At 44.4% G+C, this 25,796-nt stretch overlaps 1 protein-coding gene across 8 annotated transcripts in view; it reads left to right on the top strand.

Moving 5' to 3' along the window:
• Positions 1-25,796, top strand: part of NIPBL (NIPBL cohesin loading factor) — a 312,487-nt gene that overhangs the window by 133,363 nt on the left and 153,328 nt on the right. For all 8 annotated transcript variants that reach the window (XM_075932528.1, XM_006139460.4, XM_006139462.4 and 5 more), the window contains 2 exons: positions 12,948-13,047; positions 18,172-18,323. In XM_075932528.1, coding sequence (XP_075788643.1) covers positions 12,948-13,047; positions 18,172-18,323 — 252 coding nt within the window. The remainder of the gene's footprint in view (positions 1-12,947; positions 13,048-18,171; positions 18,324-25,796) is intronic.

Raw genomic sequence — 25,796 nt, 5'->3', positions numbered from 1 at the left:
AATAATAAAACTTAATTAGAAAATACTGGACTGTCCTTTTCAAAACCGGACACCTGGCAACCCTATTTAGGGAGGTTGTGAAATCTCCATCACTGATGATATTTAAAAGTAGATTAGATAAACAACTATTAGGGATAATCTAGATGGTGCTTGGTCCTGCCATCAGGGCAGCAGATTGGACTTGATGACCTTTCAAGGTCCCTTCCAGTTCTAGTATTCTACGATCATAAAGAGCCCAGCAGCATATTAATATTATGTGGGGAAAGCTCTTCAATGATGATGTTTCCATGTGAAGTCAGTATAAAGAATCCTGTTTCCTGAACCTTCAGTTTTGTCCCATCTTTAGCTATATGGAAAAAGTTCCGCTCTCTATTCCAGTTGTTGAATTGGTGGACCAATTCCATAGTTTCATGTCAGGTTAATCGTATAGTTGGGTTGAATGTCAGTAAAAACCAATTTCATGCTTGCTCTCTCTTTTTGGGACACTCTCTCTTTTTTTTAAAAAAAAAAAAGGCTGGGGGTGGGGAGATCAGATAACACAGGAAACATGAACCAATGGACAGCAAAATTATATAGAGTGGTGAAACTTGAAACAATGAGGACTATGGTACTTCTCTTCCTAGAACATAAGAATGGCCATACTGACTGAGATAATTTGTCCATCCAACCCAACATCCTGTCTTTCGACAGTAGCCAATGCTAGGGGCTTTGAGGGAATTAACAGACAGGTAGTCATGAAGTTACTCATCCCTGTGGTCTATTCCCACCTTCTGGTGTACACAGTTTAGGGACATTTCAGAGTACTCCTGCCTATCTTGGATTATAGCCATTGATGGAATTACCTGTCTATCTAGATCTGCAGAATGTGTCTGTACTAGTGATGACGGGCAAGGCTACAACAATGGGACATATGAACAGAAAGGGGGAATGAAGTTTTGAACACTTCTCAAGGAGGACACTTTCACTCTTGAAATCAGAGAAAGCCACAATATTGTTTGGTCGCTACATAATAGATTATAAATATTACAATGGACAGGGTTAGCGGGATGGAGTGAGATCTAAGGTGAATGGTTCCTGACTGTGAAAAATCATTGTGCCACGCAAGTCTTGAGATTGCTGAGTGTAGACCTGTTTACCTCAAGGTCAAAGAATCATATGTCTTTAATAAGATAGGGACCTTGAAGCAGTCATGAAAGATGCTACTTTTCATGATCCTTCGAGTCCCTCTTCATGTGATCCTTTTGAATCCATTTCATGACTAAAAAGATCACAACAGAACCAAGTCTCAGTAACAGCTGTGCCACGCTTTGCTTGGTGACAGTTTTCAGAATTAATCAAGATGCCTCTGGTAAGGCAGCTTCAGATCAGACCGCCTGACACCAGTGTCAAAAATCCACCAAAACTCTAATTTTCAAATTCTAGGCTTCTAGATATAGCAAAGTAGAAATTGAATTCTTCAGGAAACTCCCAAAAACTCTGTCATGTTAAAAGCTTCAAAGGGGTAGCCGAGTTAGCCTGTAACAGGAAAAACTTAAAAAACAGCAAATAGTCTAGTAGCCCCTTTAAGACTAACAAAACATGTACAGTAAAACTCCGATGGTCCTGCATCTGATGGTCCGGCACCATCAGGAACCCGGAAGTGCTCCGGGCAGCCGGACCATTGGAGCTGATCTGCCCCCAGCTTCCCCGATTCAGCTGCTGTTAAAACTGACCAGCGGCTGAATGAGGGAAGCTGGGGGCAGAGCAGCTGGGGTGCTGCTGGGTAGCGCTGCCCCTCGGGGCTGCAGGACCAACCCGGCAGCACCCCAGCTGTCCCTGATTCAGCCGTTGCTGATAATGACCAGCGGCTGACTCCAGGAAGCCCGAGGCAGAGCAGGTCTGCCCCGGCTTCCTGGAATCAGCCCCTGGTCAGTTTCAGCAGCAGCTGACTTGGCTACACCTTGGACAGAGCAGCTGGGGTGCTGCTGGGTTGGTCCCCACAGCGCCAAAGTGCGGCGTTGCGGGGACGAACCCGGCAGTGCCCCCGCTGCTCTGCCCCAGGCGTCCTGATTCAGCCGCTGCTGAAACTGACCAGTGGCTGACTCCAGGAAGCCCGGGGAAGAGCAGCTCTGCCTCAGGCTTCCTGCAGTCAGCTGCTGATCAGTATCAGCAATGGCTGAATCGGGGACACCTGGGGCAGAGCAGCTGGGGTGCTGCCGGGTTGGTCCCCGCAGCGCCAAGGTGCGGCACTACCGAACCAACCCGGCAGCACTCCAGCTGCTCTGCTGCAGGCATCCCTGATTCAGCCGGTGCTGAAACTGACCAGCAGCGGCTGAATCAGTCCGGCTCTGCCCCAGGCATTCCTATCGGAAGGGGGGGCTATGAGGGGTCTGGGGTGGCATCCCCCCCAACCCTACCCCAGACCCCTCATAGCCCCCCCTTCCGATAGTCTGGCATATTTGATAATCCAGCACCCCCTGGGTCCTAAAGGTGCCAGATTATCAGAAGTTTACTGTAGATGGTATCATGAGCTTTCCTGGGCACAATCCACTTCTTCAGATGACAGCGTCTGAAGAAGTGAGTTCTGCCCACGAAAGTTCATTATGCCATCTACATGTTTTTAGTCTTTAGGGGGCTGCTAGACTATTTGTTGTTGTTTTTTAAAGTTTTTTCACTCTGTTTTCTTGGAAGAAACAAGTACGCACAAGCAAAATTCAGATACCCCTGTTAGAAATGACATTTATACATAATTTGGAATTATTAAGGACAATCTGGAGTACTTGCAATGAGGATTTATTTCTAGATCTAAAACCATGCACCCTTAGGAAACCTGTTTCAATCATTTGGTGCATGATTAGCTGGGGGAGAAATGAACTGATTGCTAAATGTGAGTACATCTCCCATTTAGTAAGGACAGCATCATTGATAAATCCTTCCCAGGTTAACAGGCACTTTGCAAGCCCTGTTTTTTAAATTCATAATCAGGATCTCTTTTTAACCGTTCTCTCCTCTTCAACAAGAGCTTTGGAAATGTGTGTTTATCCATGACGTCTCAGTACTGCAGGATGACATTCTTATTAGAATGGACCCCGCATTAATGCTTCAAGTTAACTTTCTTTTCCTTAGGACAAAGGATTGGAGTAATTACTGTCCTCCTGAGTCCCTTGAACACCTTAGAGCAGGACTAGTCAACACACAGCCTGCAGGCCACATGCGGCCCATAGCCCGTTTGTTTGTGGCCCGCGGGTGGGAGCTAAAACAAAAAAGTAGTTAATATATAATGGTCTTCTGTTGATGTTGTTTTAGTAGTTAAATTCCTGGGCTGTCATTGCTCATTAAAAGTGCTGACATATGGGTGAAAATCAAATAAATATTGCATTTTATTAATATCAGCAGAAATGATTTAAATGGGGCCTATGTGTTGTGTAGTTTTGCTTTAATCTTTGTATTCATGCTCGACAGTGTGAAAGAAGCTATTTGCATATATTTGCATTCAACCACACTTAAATTGCCGCCCCCCGCATGTGCTGTGAATATCTTTGGGCTTCCAAAGTTGAGTAGAGACTAAAAAGGTGAACAAAATATATCTGTCCAAGGTTGAGGCCTCTAGAAATTAAAAGTATGTCATGTTCAGTACTAGCTAGCCATCTGGTAAAAACATCCTAATAGGAAGATGATTAAATCAAGTATCTTGGAAACTTGTGAAGGTAAGGAGGCAGCTCCATTTGTGGGTATTGATGCATACTCAATTGGAAAATGGCAGAGGTTTGATGGTCAGAAGGTTTGAATGCTTCATTTTAGGAAATCTGCAAAACAGTATCTTTGTTTTCAGAATACTAGAAAGCGTCCATCTTGTATTAGCTTTTTGTCAGAGAATTTTACATCAAATTCTATTTAAGTAACTGGTCATGCCCCCAAGACTTGCAATATATATATCATTCACCATCCCAGGAATTATAGTCACTATAAATATCCCATTTGGAAGACACAATGGGTATCTCCCCCCATTTCCCACTTATAAACTTGTTTTCTCAAACCTTTTATGTCCAGCAGGCTTGACAAATCTATTAAATTGGCTGATTTTCCAAAGTTATTATGAAGTGCATTTGCTAATTTCAAGTTTAAAGTTTAGTTAGTGTTTGTTACAGCTTTGATAGCTACCTACTCAGGATATGATTTCTAAGAGACATCTAAAACTACATTCAGAGTCTAAGATATGACCTGTTTCCCTTTTCATCATAGCTGGTAGTTAATTTGAAAGATCTAGGAAAGATAATTTCTAGGTAAAAATAACTTTTTTCCTATTCACACTTGTGCAGTGCACCATAAATGAGTTTATATTGAAATGATACAGAGGCTGTAGCAGTTACAAAACACAGTTGCTTCTTCGCTCCTTGTGGGTTACTGCTCTGTTCATGGCATGCACTATAGGAAGTTAGATTAAAAACCTAGATACCATGGTGGGAAGGTTTCATTGTAATACTACTTTATTTCTTAGAAATGAGAACGATAACACACAAAGAACTTCAAAGCAGAAAGAGAAAGCATACTTTAGAGAAAGCATTCTTTCTAACCCAGAAACACAGCTGACCCCCTTCCCACTCCAAATTCTAGACTGCCTACAGACTGAATGTTGCTAGGTCCAGATTACATATTTCTGTAGAGAGATCTAGCATCATGAAACCCTTGAGAATCTTGACATGATAGATCACAATTTTAACAGGTTCAATAATATCACAGTTACACACATTCTTCATGATAGATGCTAGCTATTTGTATACCCAGGGATACAATTCAGATCTTCATATATAAAGTTTGTCAGAATCAAGTTCCAGTCAATTTAGCGGATTATTTTTACCCTGTATTTCTTCTGGACAGATCCAGGTGTTTTCAACTAAAGGCTGAATTTCTCTAGTCCAGCACTTTCCGATCTGGCAATATCCATGGTCTGGCATGATTTTAGTTAGCTGGATGTCCACTTATCATAGGTGTGGCCAAGTTTCCCTCGATCCTGTAAAGTTTACAACCACCAGTCCTCCTTCGAGTAGTGTCCCCATGAGTGCTCCACTCTAGATGAAGGGTCGCCCTAAGCCACAGATCGGAGCTTTGTACAGCAGTTTCCCCTGTTGAGCCACGCATGCCCAGGAGGCGTCTTGAGCCCTTCCTGCCTCCTGAGGAGCGCGGCTCAACCCCCTCCCTTTCAGTTCCTCTTTAACTGCCCTCGTCAGCGGACGGAGCAGCCAGGAGCTCCCTGTCAGACTATCTGACTACTTCCCCTTTTAGTTATTTAGGCATAGTTACCTTCCTCTGTTCTATCCAAATTAGTCTCTCCTTTGTTTTCTTAAAAAAAAAAAAAAAAAAAAAAAAACCCCAACCCCCCCCCCCCCCCTAGAAATAGGAAAAATAGACTTAATTAAAATCCCCCCGCAGGGGGCTTGAACTCACCTCAAACCGGGACTCCGGTGAACCGGCATTCTCCCGGCTGTCAAAGCAAGAGACACATGAAGACATTAAAAAAAAGAAGAAGAAAAACCACTCAAACATATACTACAACAACAGTATAGAAGATATATATAATAATATGAAGGAAGAGAGAGTTCGCCATGTCCGGCTCCTCAGGTTTTAAAAAAATGCGGTCAATGCTGGGACCCAATGCCGGCTTCAAATGGTCACTCGGACTGCATACGCTGTTTGGGGGAGACTCACTCTCCCCACAACTGTACCCATTGTAATTCCCTAATGGCGAGAGCCAGAAAAGACTGTGAGCTCTGCTTCAGAATGATTTTATTTGAAAAAGCATTACAGTCTGCGGGGGAACAACCTACAGCATGGCAAGAGCCTCCCCCGCCTTCCACGAATAACGCGAGAGCGAAACCCTCTCCATCCCGCTCCCTTCCAGCCTCTTCCTCTCCCAAACGCAGAGGAGAGGCACACCAGGCTGGGAAGTCCCCTGCCACTAAGGCTTCAGGGCGATCCTCCCACTCCGCACCGGCATCGGGGCGCGCAACAGCTGAGCGGCCCCGGGAGCACTCTAAGCAGCTGTCATGGCATGAAAAGCGGGCGCCGCTTCAAACTGCGGTGCCGCTTGAAAGCGCGGCACCGCTTCCAGCCCTGGCGCCGCTTCAACCCTCTGCGGCGCCGAAAGCTGCAGCACGGCTTAAAGCTGCAGTGCCTATTAAAGTCACGGCACCGCAGCAAAAGGATGGACAGCCTCTGAAGCCACTAGCACCAGCTGATGTTCCGCTGGTCCTGCCACATCCAGACAAGCAGCCAGATGAGGCTGCTAGGGATCAGCCCCAGCAAGAGACTGATCCACACAGCAGGCATCACTATTTGTGCCTGCCCTCTACTTCTTACTCTCCTGGGAGGTCTCCATCAAGGCAGTCCCCTCCCAGGTCGATATCACCGTTATCTCTTCAGGATGCTCCCTTTCCTGATGATGACCACCGCACGGTCTATTCCTCGCAACATCCATCACCTGGGAAGGCTCGCTCCCACCATTATAGGGCTTCACCACAACATAGCCCATGGCACCCATACTGGCCTTATCCACCTCCACCTTATCCACTGCAAGGGGGCCGTGGGAACACTGGGAGCCATATGGACACTGCTCCCCACCTCGCTCCACCACAGCCCGGAGAAGTTTGCCTCAGCCACAACCTGTACCTCCAGCAAGACTTTCGGAGGACGAGGCGGAACGAATCTCAGACAATGACTCAGATACTCAGTCAGTAAACGTCACACACTCTGATGCCCTTGATGCGCAACCAGAGGACGCCGTAGTACCGTCAGACACTGGAACAATTGACGACCTAAAACAGTTCCAAGAACTATTCAAGAGAGTAGCGACAAGCCAGAATGTCTCCCTGCAAGAGGTGCAGAAGAAACAATGCCAATTGCTAACGATCTACATCCGACACTACATGGCAAGATTGCCCTACCCATAGACGAGGCAATCATGGAGACCTCAGAAGACCTGTGGAAGACGCCTGCATCCATCCAACCAACTAACAGGAAAATTGACAAAGTACTTTGTCCCCTCAAAAGACAACGACTTTTTCTTCACTCACCCACAACCTAACTCACCAGTCATGGACTCAGCACAACAACAATATAGAACGGGCAATGCAGACAAGGACCACAAAAAGTTGGACTCCTTTGGCAAGAAAATATACTCCTCTTCCACTCTACAACGCAGAATATCAAATTACTCTGCTCTCTTAGCAAATCACAACTTTGACAACTACTCAAAACTGGGAAAACTAATGGCACACCTCCCTGACTCCCCAAAAGACCCATCTTGAAATCAATAGTTCATGAGGGCCATATGATCGCCCGCACTGCAGCCTGAGTTACAGCTACAGCGGTGGTGATGCATAGAGCTTCTTGGCTCCAGTTGTCTGGAGTTCCCCGCGAACTCCAGCCCAAAGTGGAAGACTTGCCATTTGACAAGCAAAAGTTATTTGCAGCCACTACGGACGAAATGCTCCACAACAGCAAAAATTCTAAGCCCACACTTTGCACGTTAGGTATGTGCACGCCACCCTATAAACGCAGGCGATACACCCCATATAATTCATATAATCGATACCAGTATGGACAATACAATCGACCACAGAGACCTTATGAAGACACCAGACCAAGACAGCGAGGTCCCAGAAGGCGACCCAACCAAGCCCGCCCACTGACTACCCAACCATCTAAGCAGCAAATTTGAACATTTGGTCGAGGGCCTGCAAGACCTCCCTCACGATCTAGCATCACCTCAACATGGCCATCTATTCAACCACCGCTTGCGCGCCTTCCTCCCACAGTGGGAATCCATAACATCGTACCGCTGGGTCCTAGAGATAATTTGAGTGAGCTATACCATCCCTTTGATTTCTATCCCCCCATCCTTCCCCCTACCCCGTCCCTTTTCAGGGACCACTCTCACGAAACCCTTCTAAAACAAGAAATCAATCTGCTCCTCATCATCGGAGCTATAGAAAGTGTACCCCGAGAGTTCCACAGGAGAGGGTTTTACTCGAAGTATTTCTTGACTGAGAAAAGAACAGGGGATTGGAGACCTATATTGGATCTCTGCAAACTGAACAAATTTCTCAAGAAACAGCGTTTCAAGATGGTCACTCTCTCCGCAATCATTCCTGCGCTAGATCAAGGGGACTGGTTCGCAGCCCTCGACCTCCAAGATGCCTATTTCCATATAACCATCCTCCCCTCAAACAGATGCTACCTACGCTTTGTGCTCGGTCCAGACCGCTTCCAATACAAGGTTCTTCCCTTCGGCCTCTCATCAGCTCTGAGGGTATTCTCGAAGATACTAGCTGTTGTAGCTGCGTACCTCAGACAGCAGAACGTTATCATATTCCCCTACCTGGACGACTGCCTTCTAAAGGGATCCTCATACGCCGAAACCATCTCTATGATTCATACGACTGCGGCCCTCCTCAATCGTCTAGGCCTCCTGATCAACAAAGACAAATCAACGCTGCACCCTATCCAAGATATAGAGTTCATTGGCGCACGACTGGACTCCGTTATAACCCGAGCATACCTACCTCGGCAACATTTCGCAACTATACAGGAAATTATAACCGGGATGCTCACAATGCCTACTACCACAGTACTTACATGCCTCTGACTAATGGGACACATGGCTTCCACCACCTACGTAGTCCGCCATGCTCACCTACACTTTTGATGCTTCCAGCTCTGGATGGCAACCGTTTACATCCCATCACGGCACCCTCGAAGCAAGAGGATTACTATCCCACCAAACGTGCTTGCATCCCTATGATGGTGGACCGTGCCAAACAATCTTCTGGCAGGGGTCCCATTCCAACAAACTGAACCCACTGTCCAAATTACCAGGATGCTTCCCTCCTTCGGCTGGGGAGCACATATGGACAGCCGCGAAGTTCAGGGCAGGTAGTCCCCAAATGAGACACTCCTGCACATCAACCTTCTCGAATTAAGAGCAGTAAGGAATGCATGCGCGCACTTTGCTTCCGACATCTCCAATCATACAGTTCACATCCTAACGGACAATATTTGCACAATGTTCTATATAAACAGACAGGGCGAAGCCCGCTCCCTATGCGCGGAAGCTATTTGCCTCTGGAACGCGTGCATCCGCAACCAGGTCACCCTCAGAGCATCCTACTTGCCAGGGGTGAACAATACCAGAGCGGACTCCCTCAGTCGAAACTTCACCTTAGACCATGAATGGGAACTACACACGGAGGTCACAAACTCAGTTTTCCACCAGTGGGGACGGCCCTCTATAGAGCTCTTTGCTTTGGCCCAGAATACCAAATGTCCCCAATTCCGCTCATGTGCGGGACTTGGCAAGCACTCTCTGGGGGATGCCTTCCTAATCAAATGGGCAGCCCCCCTACATTACGCCTTTCCCCCCATACCTCTCATCCCAAGAGTCCTACACAAAATCCTGAGAGACAAAGCCCTAGTCATCCTGATTGCCCCATCATGGTCTCGCCAAACCTGGTACCCTTCACAAGCTAGTGGTCCAGCCTCCCTATCCACTACCATACTGGATAGACCTATTATCTCAGGACAATGGCAGGATACTACATCCCCAACTCCGTACCCTGCATCTTCAGGCGAGGCTTCTTTCTGGTTCTCCGAGATAGAAGACTGCTGCTCACAGCAAGTAAAAGACATCCTCCTCCATAGCAGGATGCAATCCATGCGAAAAACCTACCAGCAGAAATGGGTACTATTCTCTCACTGGTGTCAACGAGCCAAAGTGGAACCCCTTGTCTCTCCACTGAATACCATACTAGATTACATTATGGACCTTAAAGCATCAGGACTGTCAATTTCCTCTCTAAGAGTACGTCTCTCTGCAATAGCAGCATTTCATACCTCGGTGGACGAGGATAAATACTCCATTTTTAACCATCCTATCACGAAGAGGTTCCTCAAGGGACTCCAAAATGTGTACCCACCATATAAGGCCCCACCCCCCTTGTGGGACCTAAATCTCGTTTTGGACTACCTCACCAGACCTCCTTTTGAACCATTGGCAACAATACCACTTCCTTTCCTTTTTATGAAAGTCTGTTTCCTCTTAGCCACCTCCTCCGTCAGAAGGGTGAGTGAACTTGCAGCACTAATGTCGGAACCCCCTTACACAGTTTTCATAAAGGATTGGGTCATACTTAGACCCCACCCGACGTTCCTGCCTAAGGTCTGTACGGAATTCCACGTCAACGAACAGATCGTATTACTTAACTTTTTCCCGAAACCACACTCTTCCCAGTGAGATGTCACCCTGCATACTCTGGACATCCGGAGGGCTCTGGCCTTCTTCCTAGAAAGAACACAACCATTTCGTAAATCTGAAAGACTTTTTATTTCCATCGCTGAACGATCAAAAGGGGCACCAATATCATCGCAACGAATCTCAAAGTGGATTTCGACATGTATAATCAAGTGCCACTCTCTAGGCAATAGACCGCTACAGTGCCTACCATGAGCGCATTCCACCTGAGCCACGGCTGCCTCTACAGCCTTTCTGGGCAACGTCTCCTTAAGAGACATTTACTGGGCAGCAAGATGGTCTTCAGACCATACTTTTGCTAAACACTACGCTATTCTTCCACAACTCGAGTGATTCAGCAGTTGCCACAGCAGTGCTCTCTACAACTGCCAAACAATGACTCCGGCTCCCTCCAGCCTTACATTGAATACTGCTTTGTAGTCACCTAGGGTGTGTCTAGACTACATGCCTCCTTCGACGGAGGCATGTAGATTAGCCAGATCGGAAGAGGGAAATGAAGCCGCGATTAAAATAATCGCGGCTTCATTTAAATTTAAATGGCTGCCCCGATCTGCCGATCAGCTGTTTGTCGGCAGATCGGGGGAGTCTGGACGCGGTGCCCCGACAAAGAAGCCTTTCTTCATCGACACAGGTAAGCCTCGTGAAACCAGGTTTACCTGTGTCGATGAAGAAAGGCTTCTTTGTCGGGGCATCGCGTCCAGACTCCCCCGATCTGCCGACAAACAGCTGATCGGCAGATCGGGGCAGCCATTTAAATTTAAATGAAGCCGCGATTATTTTAATCGCGGCTTCATTTCCCTCTTCCGATCTGGCTAATCTACATGCCTCCGTCGAAGGAGGCATGTAGTCTAGACACACCCCTAGAGTGGAGCACCCACGGGGACACTACTCGAAGAAGAAAAGGGAGTTACTCACCTTGTGCAGTAACGAGTGTTCTTTGAGATGTGTGTCCCCGTGGGTGCTCCACGACTCTCCCTACCTCCCCTCTGCTCGGAGTCGAAATTCTCGGGCGGAGACGAGGAACTGAAAGGGAGGGGGTTGAGCCGCGCTCCTCAGGAGGCGGGAAGGGCTCGAGATGCCTCCTGGGCATGCGTGGCTCAACAGGGGAAACAGCTATACAAAGCTCCGATCTGTGGCTCAGGGCGACCCTTCATCTAGAGTGGAGCACCCATGGGGACACACATCTCGAAGAACACTCGTTACTGCACGAGGTGAGTAATTCCCTTTCCTGGCTCTCAGGGTTCTGTGCTGTTATTTACCCCTAAATTTCATGTAAGAGCCCAGCAAGCAGTGGAAGTGTTGGTAATGCCGCTAAGCTCTAGTGTGGTTTTTATGATTTATCTACTTATTTCCTTGTGACAATACAATACAACACAATTCTGTGACAGCATTAACAGTTAAGAGAGTTGTTAAGCCTTGACTAGGCATAGGCTTTTATAGGGTGTATCAGTAGAGTCATATATTATTAAGCAGCACTGAAACATTTTTCCATTTATTTGCCTCAGCAAAATAAAGAGAGACCCACTTGCTACAATATTGACCTCCTATAGTTTGGCAAATTCTCTGGTTCGGTACCTGTCAGATCCTGAGTGTACCAGACTAGAGAGGTTCAATTTGTAGTGTGTTAAGACTGAGTCAGGACTAGCTTGAGAAATAGATTTTTATTCTGGGGGGCAGCCTGTTGAAGGAGGTACGAGATCTAATGGTGTCCCTCAAAGATATAGTGTAAACTGTGGTACAAGTTTGGCCTATTTTTATAATTATTTCCCGCCTTCACTTGCTTTCCTTTCAGGTCAGCTTTTTTTCCACTCCTACCCTCCTCTCTCCCCAACCCCACCCCCTTTTCCTACTATTTGGGAATTGATTCCTTTGAGGATAGTGTGTTTTGCCCTGAAGGCTATTGCAATTCATTCTTCTACAAGGTGGATTTTTTTTTTAAATTACTGCATGGGTGTATGCAGTATTAAACTAGTTTAAAAAAATGTTTCTGGTTTGATTATATGATGCTTTCTGGAAAGCACAAAACCCTCTAATTATATTGGATAAATAAACAATATTGTATCTGGATGCGTGCTGTAGGCCACTGGATTATTAGTAGTTCATTTTCATGGCTGTTACTGTGAAGCCATATTTATCTGTGATGTCAGAGAAATACTTTTGGAGAACAATAATTTCTTTTTGATATGGCTTTAAACCCATCTTATTCACTCAGTTTAATAGTTGAGAAGTGTTTTTCTTGTTACTGTAAGTAGTACTGTTTTAATTACAGATTAATTATTGTATTGTTTGACTCAAGTGTGGTATGTAAGCTAGGTTCCCTGTTATAAAATACACAAACTGAATAGGGAAGATGGGGGGGGGGGGGGGAAGGGAAATAATAAATATATGAAATTATCTTTGACATGCATTACTGATCTAAATCTGCTTCTTATGAAAATGTTGTGTATAATCTAATACATACATTTATGAGCATATATCATGAATATGAAATATGCATAGTAAATGGAGATGAGTGTGTGAATATTTTTTCTATTTAAATTTTAGGTACAGCATATAAATGTGGTTGGTGGACACTTTATTTTACTATAAAAAGTTGTTCCTCAGATAAGAAAATGTGCTACAAGTATATATGGTAACTGATTTTTTTAATTTTTTTAAACAGGAATGATGTTGCCACAGTACAAACTTTCCCAGAATTCCATGCATGGTAGTCCTGCATCTTCCAATTATCAACAAACCACTATCTCACATAGCCCTTCCAGGTAATATTGTGTCTGCAGTAAAGGAGGGTCAAACTCATTCTTCAGTGGTGGCCAAATTTGTTGGGCGCTGTGGGTTGGAAATAAAAATTTCACTGTTGGGAGACAAATGTATTCTTGTCCAACCACAGAGCAAGACTCTTGAGCTAGTACAGTCAAATATGATATGTAATGTACTCAATAAAGAAGGTAGATGCATATAGGACACTTCTTGTCCTTTTGTTCATTAATTCCCATATGTAGGGTTACCAGGTGGGAGGGGATTGGAGAGGGGGAGGAGAGTGGGGCTGACCAGGAGGGGTCAGGGGGAGTGGGGCTGGCCTAGGGAGAACTAGCTGCCGGGAAGTAGGGCTGGTGGAGGGGAGGGGCGGAAACCGGCCGACACGGAGCAGTGCTGGTCAGGAGGGCGTTAGGGGGAGCGGGGCTGGCGAGGGGGGATCTGGCTGGCAGAGACCAGGCGTACACAGGTCCCAGGATGCTGCCCGTCCTGCGCACGGGCTAGTCTGGCCCCGGGGATTCCATCCTGCCCTCTACTGTGTAGTTGCATGCTGCCTGGCTGGTAGACACGCAGCGTGTCTACCAGCCAGGCAGTACGCAGCTACGTAGTGATACTCATGATAATAATAAAAACTTAATTAGAAAATCCCGGACATTTATATGTCCGGTATTTTCTCAATTTGTTTCCCGGACAGAAAGCTCAAATACCGGACTGTCCTGTTCAAAACCGGATACCTGGCAATCCTACCTATATGACCAATCACCTCTCCCTCAATTGTTGGTGAATTTTCCATTCTTCTACCTCAGTTTGGGAATCCTCCTTTGTGCATTATCTCCCCCACTTATATTGGGAGATTGGCAGTGGTTATAAGAGAGACTGGGGCAGAAGTGGGGGAGAGATAAGAGACACATTACTGCAGGTTTGGCAACAGCAGAAGAATTGGGATAAAGGGGACAGGAAGGAGGCCTTACTTGAGCCTGTCCAGTGAGGCACTGTGAGAGCAACTGTACAGAAGACTGTTAAGAAGAGGATGGGCTCAAGTACTTGAGGCCAGCCAGACAGACTAGTCATTCTCAGCTCTGCCTCCAACTGCTCCTTTGAGCTGCATCATAAATAAGGCAGCTATAGTCTGTATAGCTTTGTTAATTTTGGATGGGGCTTGATGCGAAAGTGTTCTGCATACTATTCCAGCATCTGAGTTGTATGCTTGACACCCTTGGTTTATAACTAAGAAAATATAGATAGCTTTGTTAAGCTCCTTTGTTTTGCACATTGCATAATGCATTTATATAATTTAATGAAACTTGGCAAATAAAATTGTTCAGCCCTTCGAGATTTTTCTTAGTTTTTGGAGTGGTGTTGAGGAAAACTTTCTAGATTTTGTGTATTGCAATCCCCCTGTCCCCTAAACCTACAAATCAAAACAAAACCTAACTCATCACCCAAAACCCATCTCTGAAAATATTTTGGTTTTGCAAAATGTTTGTTTTCTTCATTGATCTTATTCCTTAATGCTATAGTATAATAAATCTGTTTTAAAGAAAATTGTGTAAAATTCTGAGTCAGTGATGGCATGTTTAATATTTTTAATGTAAGACTACATATACCATTGTCTACAAGTTAAAAAAACAAAACACCTTGTAACAACTTTGTAAAGCCCTTTTCTGTGTGTGTTATTTTGAGCTGCACACCTAAAAGAAGCTAGCTTTCAAAAATAAAAATAAAAAGCAGTCCTCACAAAGATGGCGAGACCAATGGCAAATTTAAAAAGTGAAAGTACTGGAAGGAAGAATGTGTTTTTAAAAAAAAAAAGTTATTTTAAAATGTACTTTCTGTTTCCCTGTTCACACTGTTTCAATCTTTGTTGTAACTTTAAGTTTTATTTCAAGCAATTTCTTTGTATTTGTTCCATTCAAAAAAATATTATGCATTGTATTTTGTTAAGTTTATAATCACCAATTGGTTGTTACCATTGTAAAATGAGACATCAATATTTTGGAGGAAGAGGGAAGAGTCATGACTGAATTACTTAAATTAAGTCAGAAATTGGGATTGTTTATCCAATAAAGAACACACATCTTCAAGAAAAATATTCTGAATTTTGTAGCGTATAACCACTATCAAAAATTATTTACAAAGCAGATTCTCTATTCCATAATTATTCCATTCTTTGTATTACCCAAGAACAATTTCCATGGCTGAATGTTGAGTTTTTTGGAAATGGCATGTCTGTTGCAGATTTGCTGCCAAAATAGAGAAGTGTATTACCCAAACAAAGAGGACCTGATCCAAAGTAGGGATGTAATAGTGTAGTCAATTAACCCACAAGTAAAAGCGAATCAGTTAATGCTATAGACTACACATTTTCTCTTCCCCCTTCCTACCTCGGCTGCCAGTACATTTTTTAGCAGGCTGGCCATCAGTCCGGCTCAGTCCTGGTTTGGACTGAGTCTGGGACCTACCGCTGCTGCGGCTCTGCAATAAGGTGTTAGAAGTATGCCAGTATTAGGAGCTGGGTGGGCAGGCAACCTGGCTTAGTTCTAGCTTCCCTCCCTCCTTCCCTCTACCCCGCCCCCAGACAGGGGCTGCTGCCACCTTGCACTGCTGCTTCTGTAACAGAGGCAGCAGCATGGGTGAAAGGCTGTGGGTCCACAAGGGGAGCTGGCTTTAAATTGGGTAGAGTGGCAGGGGGGCTCCTTGCTAGTGGATTTGGAGCACATTGGCTGCTGGCCCCACCCTCAGGGGCTATGGAATAGTTGAGTAACTGATAAGAATTCATGGGGTTAATGGACTGTTCAATTAACCGATATTCAACATTCCTAATCCAAAAACAATTTAGTTTAATAAATCTTGGATTAGCCCTATAAAGAGAATGTATGCTGCCTGCATCACCTTTTCCCTATTACCGTATATACTCGAGGATAAGCCGAGTTTTTCAGCACATTTTTTGTGCTGAAAAATGCCCCCCTCAGCTTATACTCGAGTCAGCGTCTCGAGAACTGAGGCGGGCGGGCTCAGCACGTCTCTGCCGCCGGCCGGGTCTAGCCGCGTGAGCCCGGAGCTCCGGCCCCAGTAACCGAGGCGCTCGGGGTGGGGGGCGCTGCCGGGAGCGGGCTGGGCTCCGTGTGTCGGGGGCCGTCGCTGCGTGGGGCGCTCGGAGCCTCTGCCGGCCGCTTGGGTTGTGTGTGCGCCCGCAGGTGCTGCTCGGAGCCAGCGGCCTCGCCCCGGGGCTGCCGGCAGGGAGGCTCGGGGAGCAGCCGAGAGGGGCTCTGGCCTGGGAAAGGTCCGGGCGGGGGCGGCGGGGGCTGAGCTGGTTGGGCCGAGTGTCCGAGCTGGTGCTGGCGCTGGGCGCTTTCTTGCAGGCGGCCCTTCAGGGGCTCATTGGATTGGCGGGAGGACTTTGAGCAGGAGTTACGGTATTTTTGATACCATATTGTTTTTGTTGACCCCCTTTTCCACTTACAGAGCTAGGTTATTGTTTTTCTTTGAAATAAATATTCATGTAATTTTATTGGTCTCTATCTTCATTTTTTACATTTACCAGTAGCTGCCTCATTTCCTACCCTAGGCTTATACTCGAGTCAATATTTTTTCCCAGTTCTTTGTGGTAAAATTAGGTGCCTCGGCTTATATTTGGGTCGGCTTATACTCGAGTATATACGGTACTTTATTTATGTCCTATGTGTCGGGCTGATCCAAGGTTCATTAAATTCAGTGGGCTTTGAGTCAGGTCCTCTTTGTTCAGGTAATATTCTTCTTTATAGTCTTGACAGAGAAACAAAGTTATGAAATTACTCTGTGTATTCTCGTGTGTGTGAGTGTGTGTGTGTGTGTGTGTGTGTGTGTGTGTGTGTGTGTACGTGTACGCTAAATTAAACAATTACAAATCAAAACGCCCTCTCAAGGATTTTTTTACTTTTCAGTGACCACACTGAATTCCTGTTAATTTTAATGTGATCACTAATTAGAATATCCTCTGCTCTCCCAAAGTTCACTTGGCTCTTGTTTTGGTTTTCTTTGATTACACAGGAGTTAGTGACTTCTGCCTGGCCTCTGGTAGTTTTCAGTCGTAGAAAACACTCATATAATTTGATAAAAATACCCTACAGACACATGGAACCAGATTGTGATCTTTTAGAATAAATCAAGCTCTTTGGTTTATCGAGGCTCAAATATCTTAAAGCTCTTCATTTTAATGAACTACACACTCTATTCGGCTATTGTTCCTATTTGTAGTCTCCTTGTAAGCTAGGGAAAGGTGGTGAGGGAGAGAGGGACATATCTTAGTTCATTTTCATTAATACTTTTGTTGATACTGAACTGTCATTTCATTAGAAGTGTATCCAGAAGATTTCTTGCTTGTTTTCTCAAGCAGATAAAACCTCTTATTTTTGTTAACTTTTTTCTTCCTTTTTTTGAGGCTAAAATGTTGGCAGTCAGGCAATGTTCAAAGAATAATTTTTGGTGTATTGTGAAACAGAAGTGCGATTTTATTACTTTTAATTTAAAAAAGAGTGAATTTTCAGGTTAGTTTATCAAACTTCTTCACTAATTTTGTTCGAAGAGCTCATATTTGCTCCTTAGGCTCTATAAAACATTTTCTAACGAAGCTATAGAAAGTCATCACAAACTATATAAAGAGATGTCAGTAGAAAACTGAACTGCTTTAATATGAATTGCCAAAGCTTCACTCCAGATGCCATGAGGTCTAGGAGGATATGACTTAATTGGCAGTGTTAATTAAGCTACTTATCATGTGAAAAATTAAACTTTAGTTTTGATTTTCATTCAGGTTTTTAGTAAGCTATGAGTAAGCTTTGAAAGTATAAATTATATTTTTCTGTAATATCTAGTTTGGACATTAAGCAGCTATTTACTTTTTCTAGGTAGAGTTCTTATGAATGGATTTTTTTTCTCCCTGTTAGTTTTGATTAATGCAATATAATATACTGTAGCTCTTAAGAAATAATGGATCAGAAAATGTGCAGTTTTGAGAGAGATGTTATTTTTAAAGGAGTTTCTTAATCCCACTGAATTATTTGACTGGTCTTGTAATATTTTTTAAAATAAGTGTAAGAAATAAGTTGCTGTGTTGGATTTCTTAACGTGTATTTGTGTTTTGTTTTTAGCCGGTTTGTGCCACCACAGACAAGTTCTGGTAACAGATTTATGGCACAACAGAACAGTCCAGTGCCTAGTCCATATGCTCCTCAAAGCCCTGCAGGATACATGCCATATTCACATCCTCCAAGTTATACATCACACCCTCAGATACAGCAAGGTAAATAGATAATCCTTCTATTCTCAGAAATCAAGTTAACTTTAACTTTGCATGGATATTTCACAGTTATTTAATTTCTTTCAAAGAGCCAAACCCTGTGTGTTTATAACCATTTAAATGGTTAACCAGTAAGTCTGGGCTTACCTGTTAATGTTCCTAGTTATATGCCGGTTCCTACCCCACTCCTGGGAAACCATCTGCCACCCCATGCGGCTGCCTCTGTATCAGAAGCAACAGTATGGGGATGACAGCCAACTCCCCATGATGGCCAACTCCTGTAGGCAGGAGCCATCTTAAAAGTTGTTGTGCATGGGGAGCCAGCTTCAAAAGCTGGCTCACAGCGCACACCAGTTCCTGGGGAGCTGCCTGCTGCCCCTCTGTTAGAGGCAGCATTGTGGGGGGCATCTGACTTCCTGGGAGCAGTGTGCACTGGCTGTGGATGCATGTAACCATTAACTGCTGAATTTTTCAGTGGTTACATGTTTACACAAATATCTGCATTTTAACATCCCTAGTGTGGATAAGTGGTAGGAATTTGACTAAAGCATACAGTAGAGTACAAAATATAGCCAATTGCCCATTAAAAATCAGTTGGAGATCTATACCAATTTAGAAGAAAAATAAAACCCAGCAATATAAAAAAATATTTTTTTTAAAGTTTTCAAATATTGTAAGTTCTTTTTATCAGCATAACAAGCTGTTTTTAAGGCTTAGTTACTTAGCGAAAATTTAGAATTGTTCTGTATTTCATATTATATACATCTATACCAATTTTGCCCCCTGAAAAACTTCAGGGAATGAATAGTTGTTATCCTTAAACTTAAAAGATCTGAGTTTGGGGCAAGCCACAGAATAGTGGTAGTAGTGTGTTGGTAGCTATAGGGGACAGCACAAATTCTGAATCTTGATCTGGATTCCAAACTCCTTGCTTCCTTATAATCTTTAAAATTCGGGGTGGTTTTGATTCAAGCCTATCTTTACTTATAATTAGCATCACAAAAGTATCCTTGATGTTACTGTAGAAAAAATCGTTGATGAATCTGTTGCATATAGTAGTAGCAGGGAACTGACCTCCAGAAAATATCAATTGCAGACCACACAGCCCCATGAGGAGATGATTGTGTATGTGGGTAAAGGCTCAAGGCTTCCCTTAGACTCTGATGAGGGGTCAAGAATGAGGGGTTCTGGATGTGGGATGGAGAAGAGGTTCAGAGAGTTTAGTTGTGGGAGGGGGTTAGGGCTCTGACTGGGGTTGTGCACTCTGGACCGGTGATAAGGGGTTTGGGCTGCAAGAGGAGGCTCCGGGCTGGGGCCAAGGGGTTTAGAGTGCAGGAATGGGCTCACAGCAGGGCATTGTGGGCTCTGGGGTAGGGCAGGGGATGAGGGGGTTGAGTGTTGCAGGAAGAGGCTCAGGGCGGGGGCAAGGAACTGGAGTGCAGAAAGGGGTGCGTGCAGGGCACTGACCTCAGGCAGCTCCTAGTTGATAGCACAGAAGAACTAAAGTAGTCTCTGTGCTGCTCCTGGAAGTGGCTGGCATATCCCTGCAGTCCTTTGGCAGAGGTAGGACAGGTAGCTCCATGCACTGTCCTCACCTGCAGGTGCTGCTCTTGCAGTTTCCTACTAATGGGAACTGTGGGGGCAGTACCTGCAGTCAAGGACAGCATATGGACCTTCCCTGATGGCCGCAAACCGTTGCTCACAGCTCTAGTCCGTATGGGTGGTGGGATGGGGCGCCAAGGTCAGGGCTTCCAGCCTGTGACACAGAGACTTGCCACAGGCCATTTAAAATTAAGCTGGGGTCCGAATCTGGACCACAGGCCAGAGGTTCCTCACATTTGGTATTTAGAAATGACCTTCGATGGCTACAACAAAAAATATTTAATAGTATGTTCCATCCCATAGTTGGGACCCTCTTTCCAGATGATGTTGTGATATCCTCTCACATTGAGGATACTTCTTCGGGGAGAGAACTCCAGTCATTAGGAAAAGGCAGATATTATGGGCGATTAGATCATTAGGATTACTGACAGCTGATTTTGCCGTAACTGGGAGAACCGTATGGTGACTTGCCTTCCTGTTGCAAAAGTTGCGAATCTAAGAGATCTAGATAGACTTGTGTGTAGTACTGGAGAGGAGCCAGTGGTAGTGGTACATGTAGGTACCAAAGACACAGGGAAGGGTATGAGAGAAGTTCTTGAGGCCAAATTTAGGCTGCTAGAAAAGAGATTGAAATCCAGGACCTCTATGGTAGCATTCACTGAAATGCTTCCAGTTCCACATGCAGGGTCAGTTAGGCAGTCAGAGCTTCAGTCTTAACATGTGGATGAAGTGATGGTGTAGAGAGGAGGGGTTTAGATTTTATAGGAACTGGGAAAACTTTTGGGATGCGGGAATCTGTATGGGAAAGATGGGGTCCACCTAAACCAAAATGGAACCAGACTGCTGGCTTAACATTAAAAAGGTTGTAGAGCAGTTTTTAAACTAAGGGCTGGAGGAAAGCCAACAGGTGTGGAGGAGCACATGGATCGGATAGAAACATCTCTTAGGAGAGGGTTTATTAATAGAGATTCTCTATGCTCTAGTAAAGAGGAGAAGATGGAAGTATGGGTCAGATCAGATGAGATACAATCAAATGAAAAAGTCTAACACATCATGAAATGGCAGACAGATAAATAGTGACAAATTTAAGTGCTTGTTCACAAACGCTAGAAGTCTAAATAATAAGATGGGTAACTAGAGTGCCGTATATTAAAGGATGGTATTGATCTAATAAGCATCAGAAACTTGGTGGAATGAGGACAATCAATGGGACACAGTCAAACCAGGGTGCAAAATACATATCAGGGTACAAAATATATTGGTAGGACAGAACAGGTCGTGCTGGCAATATATGTGAAAGAAAATGAAGTTAACATTTTAAAAGAACAACAATGTTCCATAGAATCTCTATTGGTAGTAATTCCATGCTCCAATAATAAGAATATAGTAGTGGGGATTTATTATCGACCACCTGATGAGGACTGTGATAGTGACGAAATGCTGAGGGACTTGGAGAGGCTATCAAAATAAAAAAACTCAACAGTAGAAGGGAATCCAACTATCCCCATATTGATGAGGTACACCTCACCTCAGGAAAGGATTCAGAGATAACATTTCTTGATCCCTTAAATGACTGCTTCTAGGAGCAGCTAGTTTCTTGATTTAGTCTTTAGTGGAGAGCAGGATCTGGTCCAAGAGGTAAATATAACTGTACAGCTGGGAAATAGCAACCATAATGTAATAAAATTTAACATCCCTGTGGAGGGAAAAACACCTCAGCAGCCCAACACTATGGCATATAATTTCAGAAAGGGGAACTAGACAAAAAGGAGGAGGTTAGTTAAACAGAAATTAAAAGGTATAGTGACAAAAGTAAAATCTGTGCAAGCTGCCTGGAAACTTTTCAAAGACACCATACTAGAAGCCCAACTTAAATGTATACACAAATTAAAAAAACACAGTAAGAAAACAAAAAAAGTGCTACTGGGGCTTGACTTAACCAACTAAAAGAAGGTGTGACAGATAATAGGACATCTTTTTAAAAAGTGGAAGTCAAATCCTAATGAGAAAATAGAAAGTAGCATTAAATTAAGTGTAAATATATAATGAGAGCCAAAAAGGAGTTTGAAGAACAGCTAGCCAAAAAATCTAAAGTAATGGCAAAATGTTTAAGTACATCAGAAGCTGCAATCTTGCTAAGCAACCAGTGGGGCCCTTGGACAATTGAAATGCTAAAGGAGTACTCAAAGACAATAAAGTCATTGCGGAGAAACTAAATGAATTATTTTCTTCGGTCTTAATGGCTGAGGATGTTAGGGAGATGCCCAAACCTGAACCATTCTTTTTAGGTGACAAAGCTGAGGAATTGTCCCAGATTGAGGTGTCATTAGAAGAGATTTTGGAACAAATTGATAAAACTTAACAGTAACAAGTCACCAGGACCAGATGGCATTCACCCAAGAGTTCTGAAAGAACTCAAATGTGAAATTGTGGAACTATTAACTGTGGTTTGTAACCTATCCTTTAAATCAGCTTCTGTACCTAATGACTGGAAGATAGCTAACACGATGCCTATATTTAAAAGGGGCTCTAGATGTGATCCTGGCAATTACAGACAGGTAAATCTAACGTCAGTTGTGGGCAAATTAGTCGAAACTATAGTAAAGAATAAAATTGTCAGACACACAGATGAACATAATTTGTTGGGGAAAAGTCAACATGGTTTCTAATGGGAAATCAAGCCTTACTAATCTACTAGAGTTCTCTAAGGGGGTCAACAAACATGTGGACAAGGGGGATCCAGTAGATATAGTGTACTTAAATTTCCAGAAAGCCTTTGACAAGGTCCCTCGCCAAAGGCTCTTAAGTCGAGTAAGTTGTAATGGGATAAGAGGGAAGGTTCTTTCATGTACTGATAAGTGGTTGTAAGACAGGAAAGAAAGGGTAGGAATAAAAGGTAAGTTTTCCGAGTGGAGAGACGTAACCAGTTGGATCCCTCAAGGGTCTGTCCTAGGACCAGTCCTATTCAACTTACTTAAAAATGATCTAGTCCAACCGACTAAACCATCCAACCAGCGCTTTGTCAAGCCGGGACTTAAAAACCCCTATGAATGGAGATGCCACCACCTCCCTAAGTAACCCATTGCAATACTTTACTACCCTCCTAGTGAAATAGTTTTTCCTAATATCCAGCCTAGACCTTCCCTACTGTAATTTGAGACCATTGCTCCTTGTTCTGCCATCCCTCGCTACTGAAGCCTGTCTCCTTCCTGTTTGGAACCTCCCTTCAGGAAGTTGGAGGCTGCTAGGAAACTCTCCTCACACTTCTCTTCTGGAAACTAAATAAGCCCAAATCCCTCAGCATTTCCTCATATGTCGTGCTCCAGCCCCCTAATCATTGTTTGCCCTCCACTGTATCCTCTCCAGTATGTCCACATTCTTTCTATAGTGGAGTTCCCAGAACTGGACGCAATACTCCAGACATGGCTTCACTAGTGGCGATTAAAGGGGAATAATAACTGGGGTTGTCAATTGACTTGCGTTAACGCCTGTGATTAACGCAGGACAGGATTAATGCATTAATTTTTTAAATGCGTTAATTGCAGGCGTTAATGCTGCGCTGCCCCTTTGAAGTGCCGCTCCAGTGCTTCAAAGTGGCAGAGCAAGCGGAACCGGGGATCAGCTGGAGTCCCAAGCTGATCCCCGACTCCGCTATTGCAAAGCGCCTTTGGAGTGCTGTTTTGGCACTTTAAAGGGGGCAATGCATTAGGAGCCAGGGATAAGATGGAGATTCCAACTGATCCCTGGCTCCGGTATTGCAAAGCTCCTTCCAAGCGCTGGAGTGGCACTGCAAAGGGGCTTTGCAATGCGATGTGGGGGGATCAGCTGGACTGCCCAGCTGATCCCTGGCTCCACGGTGCAAAGCCCCTTTGAAGTGCTGCTCTGGCGTTTCAAAGGGGCTTTGCAACAGCAGAGCCGGGGATCTGCTGGAGTCCCCAGCTTATCCCAGGCTCCTAATGTGCTGCCTCTTGGAAACGCTGCTGTAGCACTTCCAAGGGACAGCGCTGCACGGAGTCTAGGATCAGCTCGGGATTCCAACTGATCCCAGGCTCCATGCAGCGCTGCCAGGGGAGGCACACGTGATTAATCATAATTAAATTTTTTAGTTGCTTGTTAGCCCTAATAATAACTTCTCTAGAGCTGCTGGTAACGCTCTTCCTAATGAACCCTAATATAATATTAGCTTTCTTCGCTGCAAGGGCACACAGTTGACTCCTGTCTCGCTTCTCATCCACTGTAATCTCCAGGTCGTTTTCTGCTGAACTGCTACTTAGCAGGTTGGTCCCCAGCTTGTAACAATGCTTGGGATTCTTCCATCCCAAGTGCAGGACTCCACACTTGTCTTGTTGAACCTCATCAGATTTCTTTTTGCCCAATCCTCCAATTTGTCTAGGTCACTCTGCACCCTATCCTTACCCTCCAACGTATCTACCTCTCCCCCTAACTTAGTGTCATCCGCAAACTTGCTTGGTGCAATCCATCCCCTCCTCCAGGTCATTAATGAAGCTGTTGAACAAACCAGCCCTAGATCCAGTCCTTGGGGCACTCTACTTGAAACCAACCATCATCCAGACATCAAGCTGTTGATCACTATCTTTTGGGCCCGACAATCTAGCCAGCTTTCTATCCACCTTACAGTCCATTTATTCAGTCTTTATTTCCTTTCCTCTTTACTAGAACATAGAGAATCTCTATTCATAAACCCTCCCCTAAGGGATGTCTGTCCGATCCATGTGCGCTTCTGCACCTGTCGGCTTTCCCCCAGCCCTTTGTTTAAAAACTGCTCCACAGCCTTTTTAATGTTAAGTGCCAGCAGTCTGGTTCCATTTTGGTTTAGGTGGAGCCCATCCTTCCTGTATAGGCTTCCCCTATCCCAAAAGTTTCCCCAGTTCCTATTAAATCTAAACCCCTCCTCTCTACACCATCATATCAGTCACATATTGAGATCTGAAGATCTGCCTGCCTAACTGACCCTGCACATAGAATTGGAAGCATTTCAGATAACCCTAATATAGAGGTCCTGGATTTCAATCTCTGTTCTAGCAGCCTACATTTGGCCTCCTGAGCCTCTCTCCTACCCTTCGCTATGTCTTTGTTACCTACATGTACCATGATCACTGGCTCCTCTCCAGCACTACATAAGTCTATCTAGATGTCTCAAGAGATTCGCAACCTTTGCAACAGGCAGGCAAATTACCATATGGTTCCCCCGGTCATCAGAAACCCAGCTATTTATGTTTCTAATGATTGAATCCCCCATTACTAGCACCTGCCTTTTCCTAATGACTGGAGTTCCCTCCCCCAGAGATGTATCCTCAGTGCAAGAGGATACCATAACATCATCTGCAAGGAGTGTCCCAGCTATGGAAGCAATTCCCTCTGCTCCAGTTGACTGTTCTCCTTTCCTAAGCCTTTCATTCATAACAGCACAGAGGCTGTCTGACTGGAGATGCGGACAGTTCTACAGGGTTAAGAGAGAAGGTCCTCTCATGGATTGATAACTGGTTAAAATACAGGAAACAAAGGGTAGGGTTAAATAGTTAGTTTTCAGAATGGAGAGAAGTAACTAGTGGTGTCCCTCAAAGGTCCGTACTGGGATCAATCCTGTTCAACCTAATTATAAATGATCTGGAGAAAGGGTAAAGAGTGAGGTGGCAAAATTTGCAGATGATACCAAACTGCTCATGATAGTTAAGAACAAAGCAGACTGAGAAGAACTTCAAAATGCTCATAAACTAAGCGATTGGACATCAAAATGTCCCATGAAATTTAATGTTGGAAAATGTCAAGTAATGCACGTTGGAAAAAATAATCCCAACTTATACATACAATATGAAAGGGACTAATTTAGCTATAACAACTCAAGAGAGAGAT

The sequence above is a fragment of the Pelodiscus sinensis genome, chromosome 6 (genome assembly GCF_049634645.1).
Source record: "Pelodiscus sinensis isolate JC-2024 chromosome 6, ASM4963464v1, whole genome shotgun sequence".
Classification (NCBI taxonomy): Eukaryota; Metazoa; Chordata; order Testudines; family Trionychidae; genus Pelodiscus; species Pelodiscus sinensis.
Note: the sequence above shows the minus strand (reverse complement) of the source record. Positions and strands in the feature narration are given on the sequence as shown.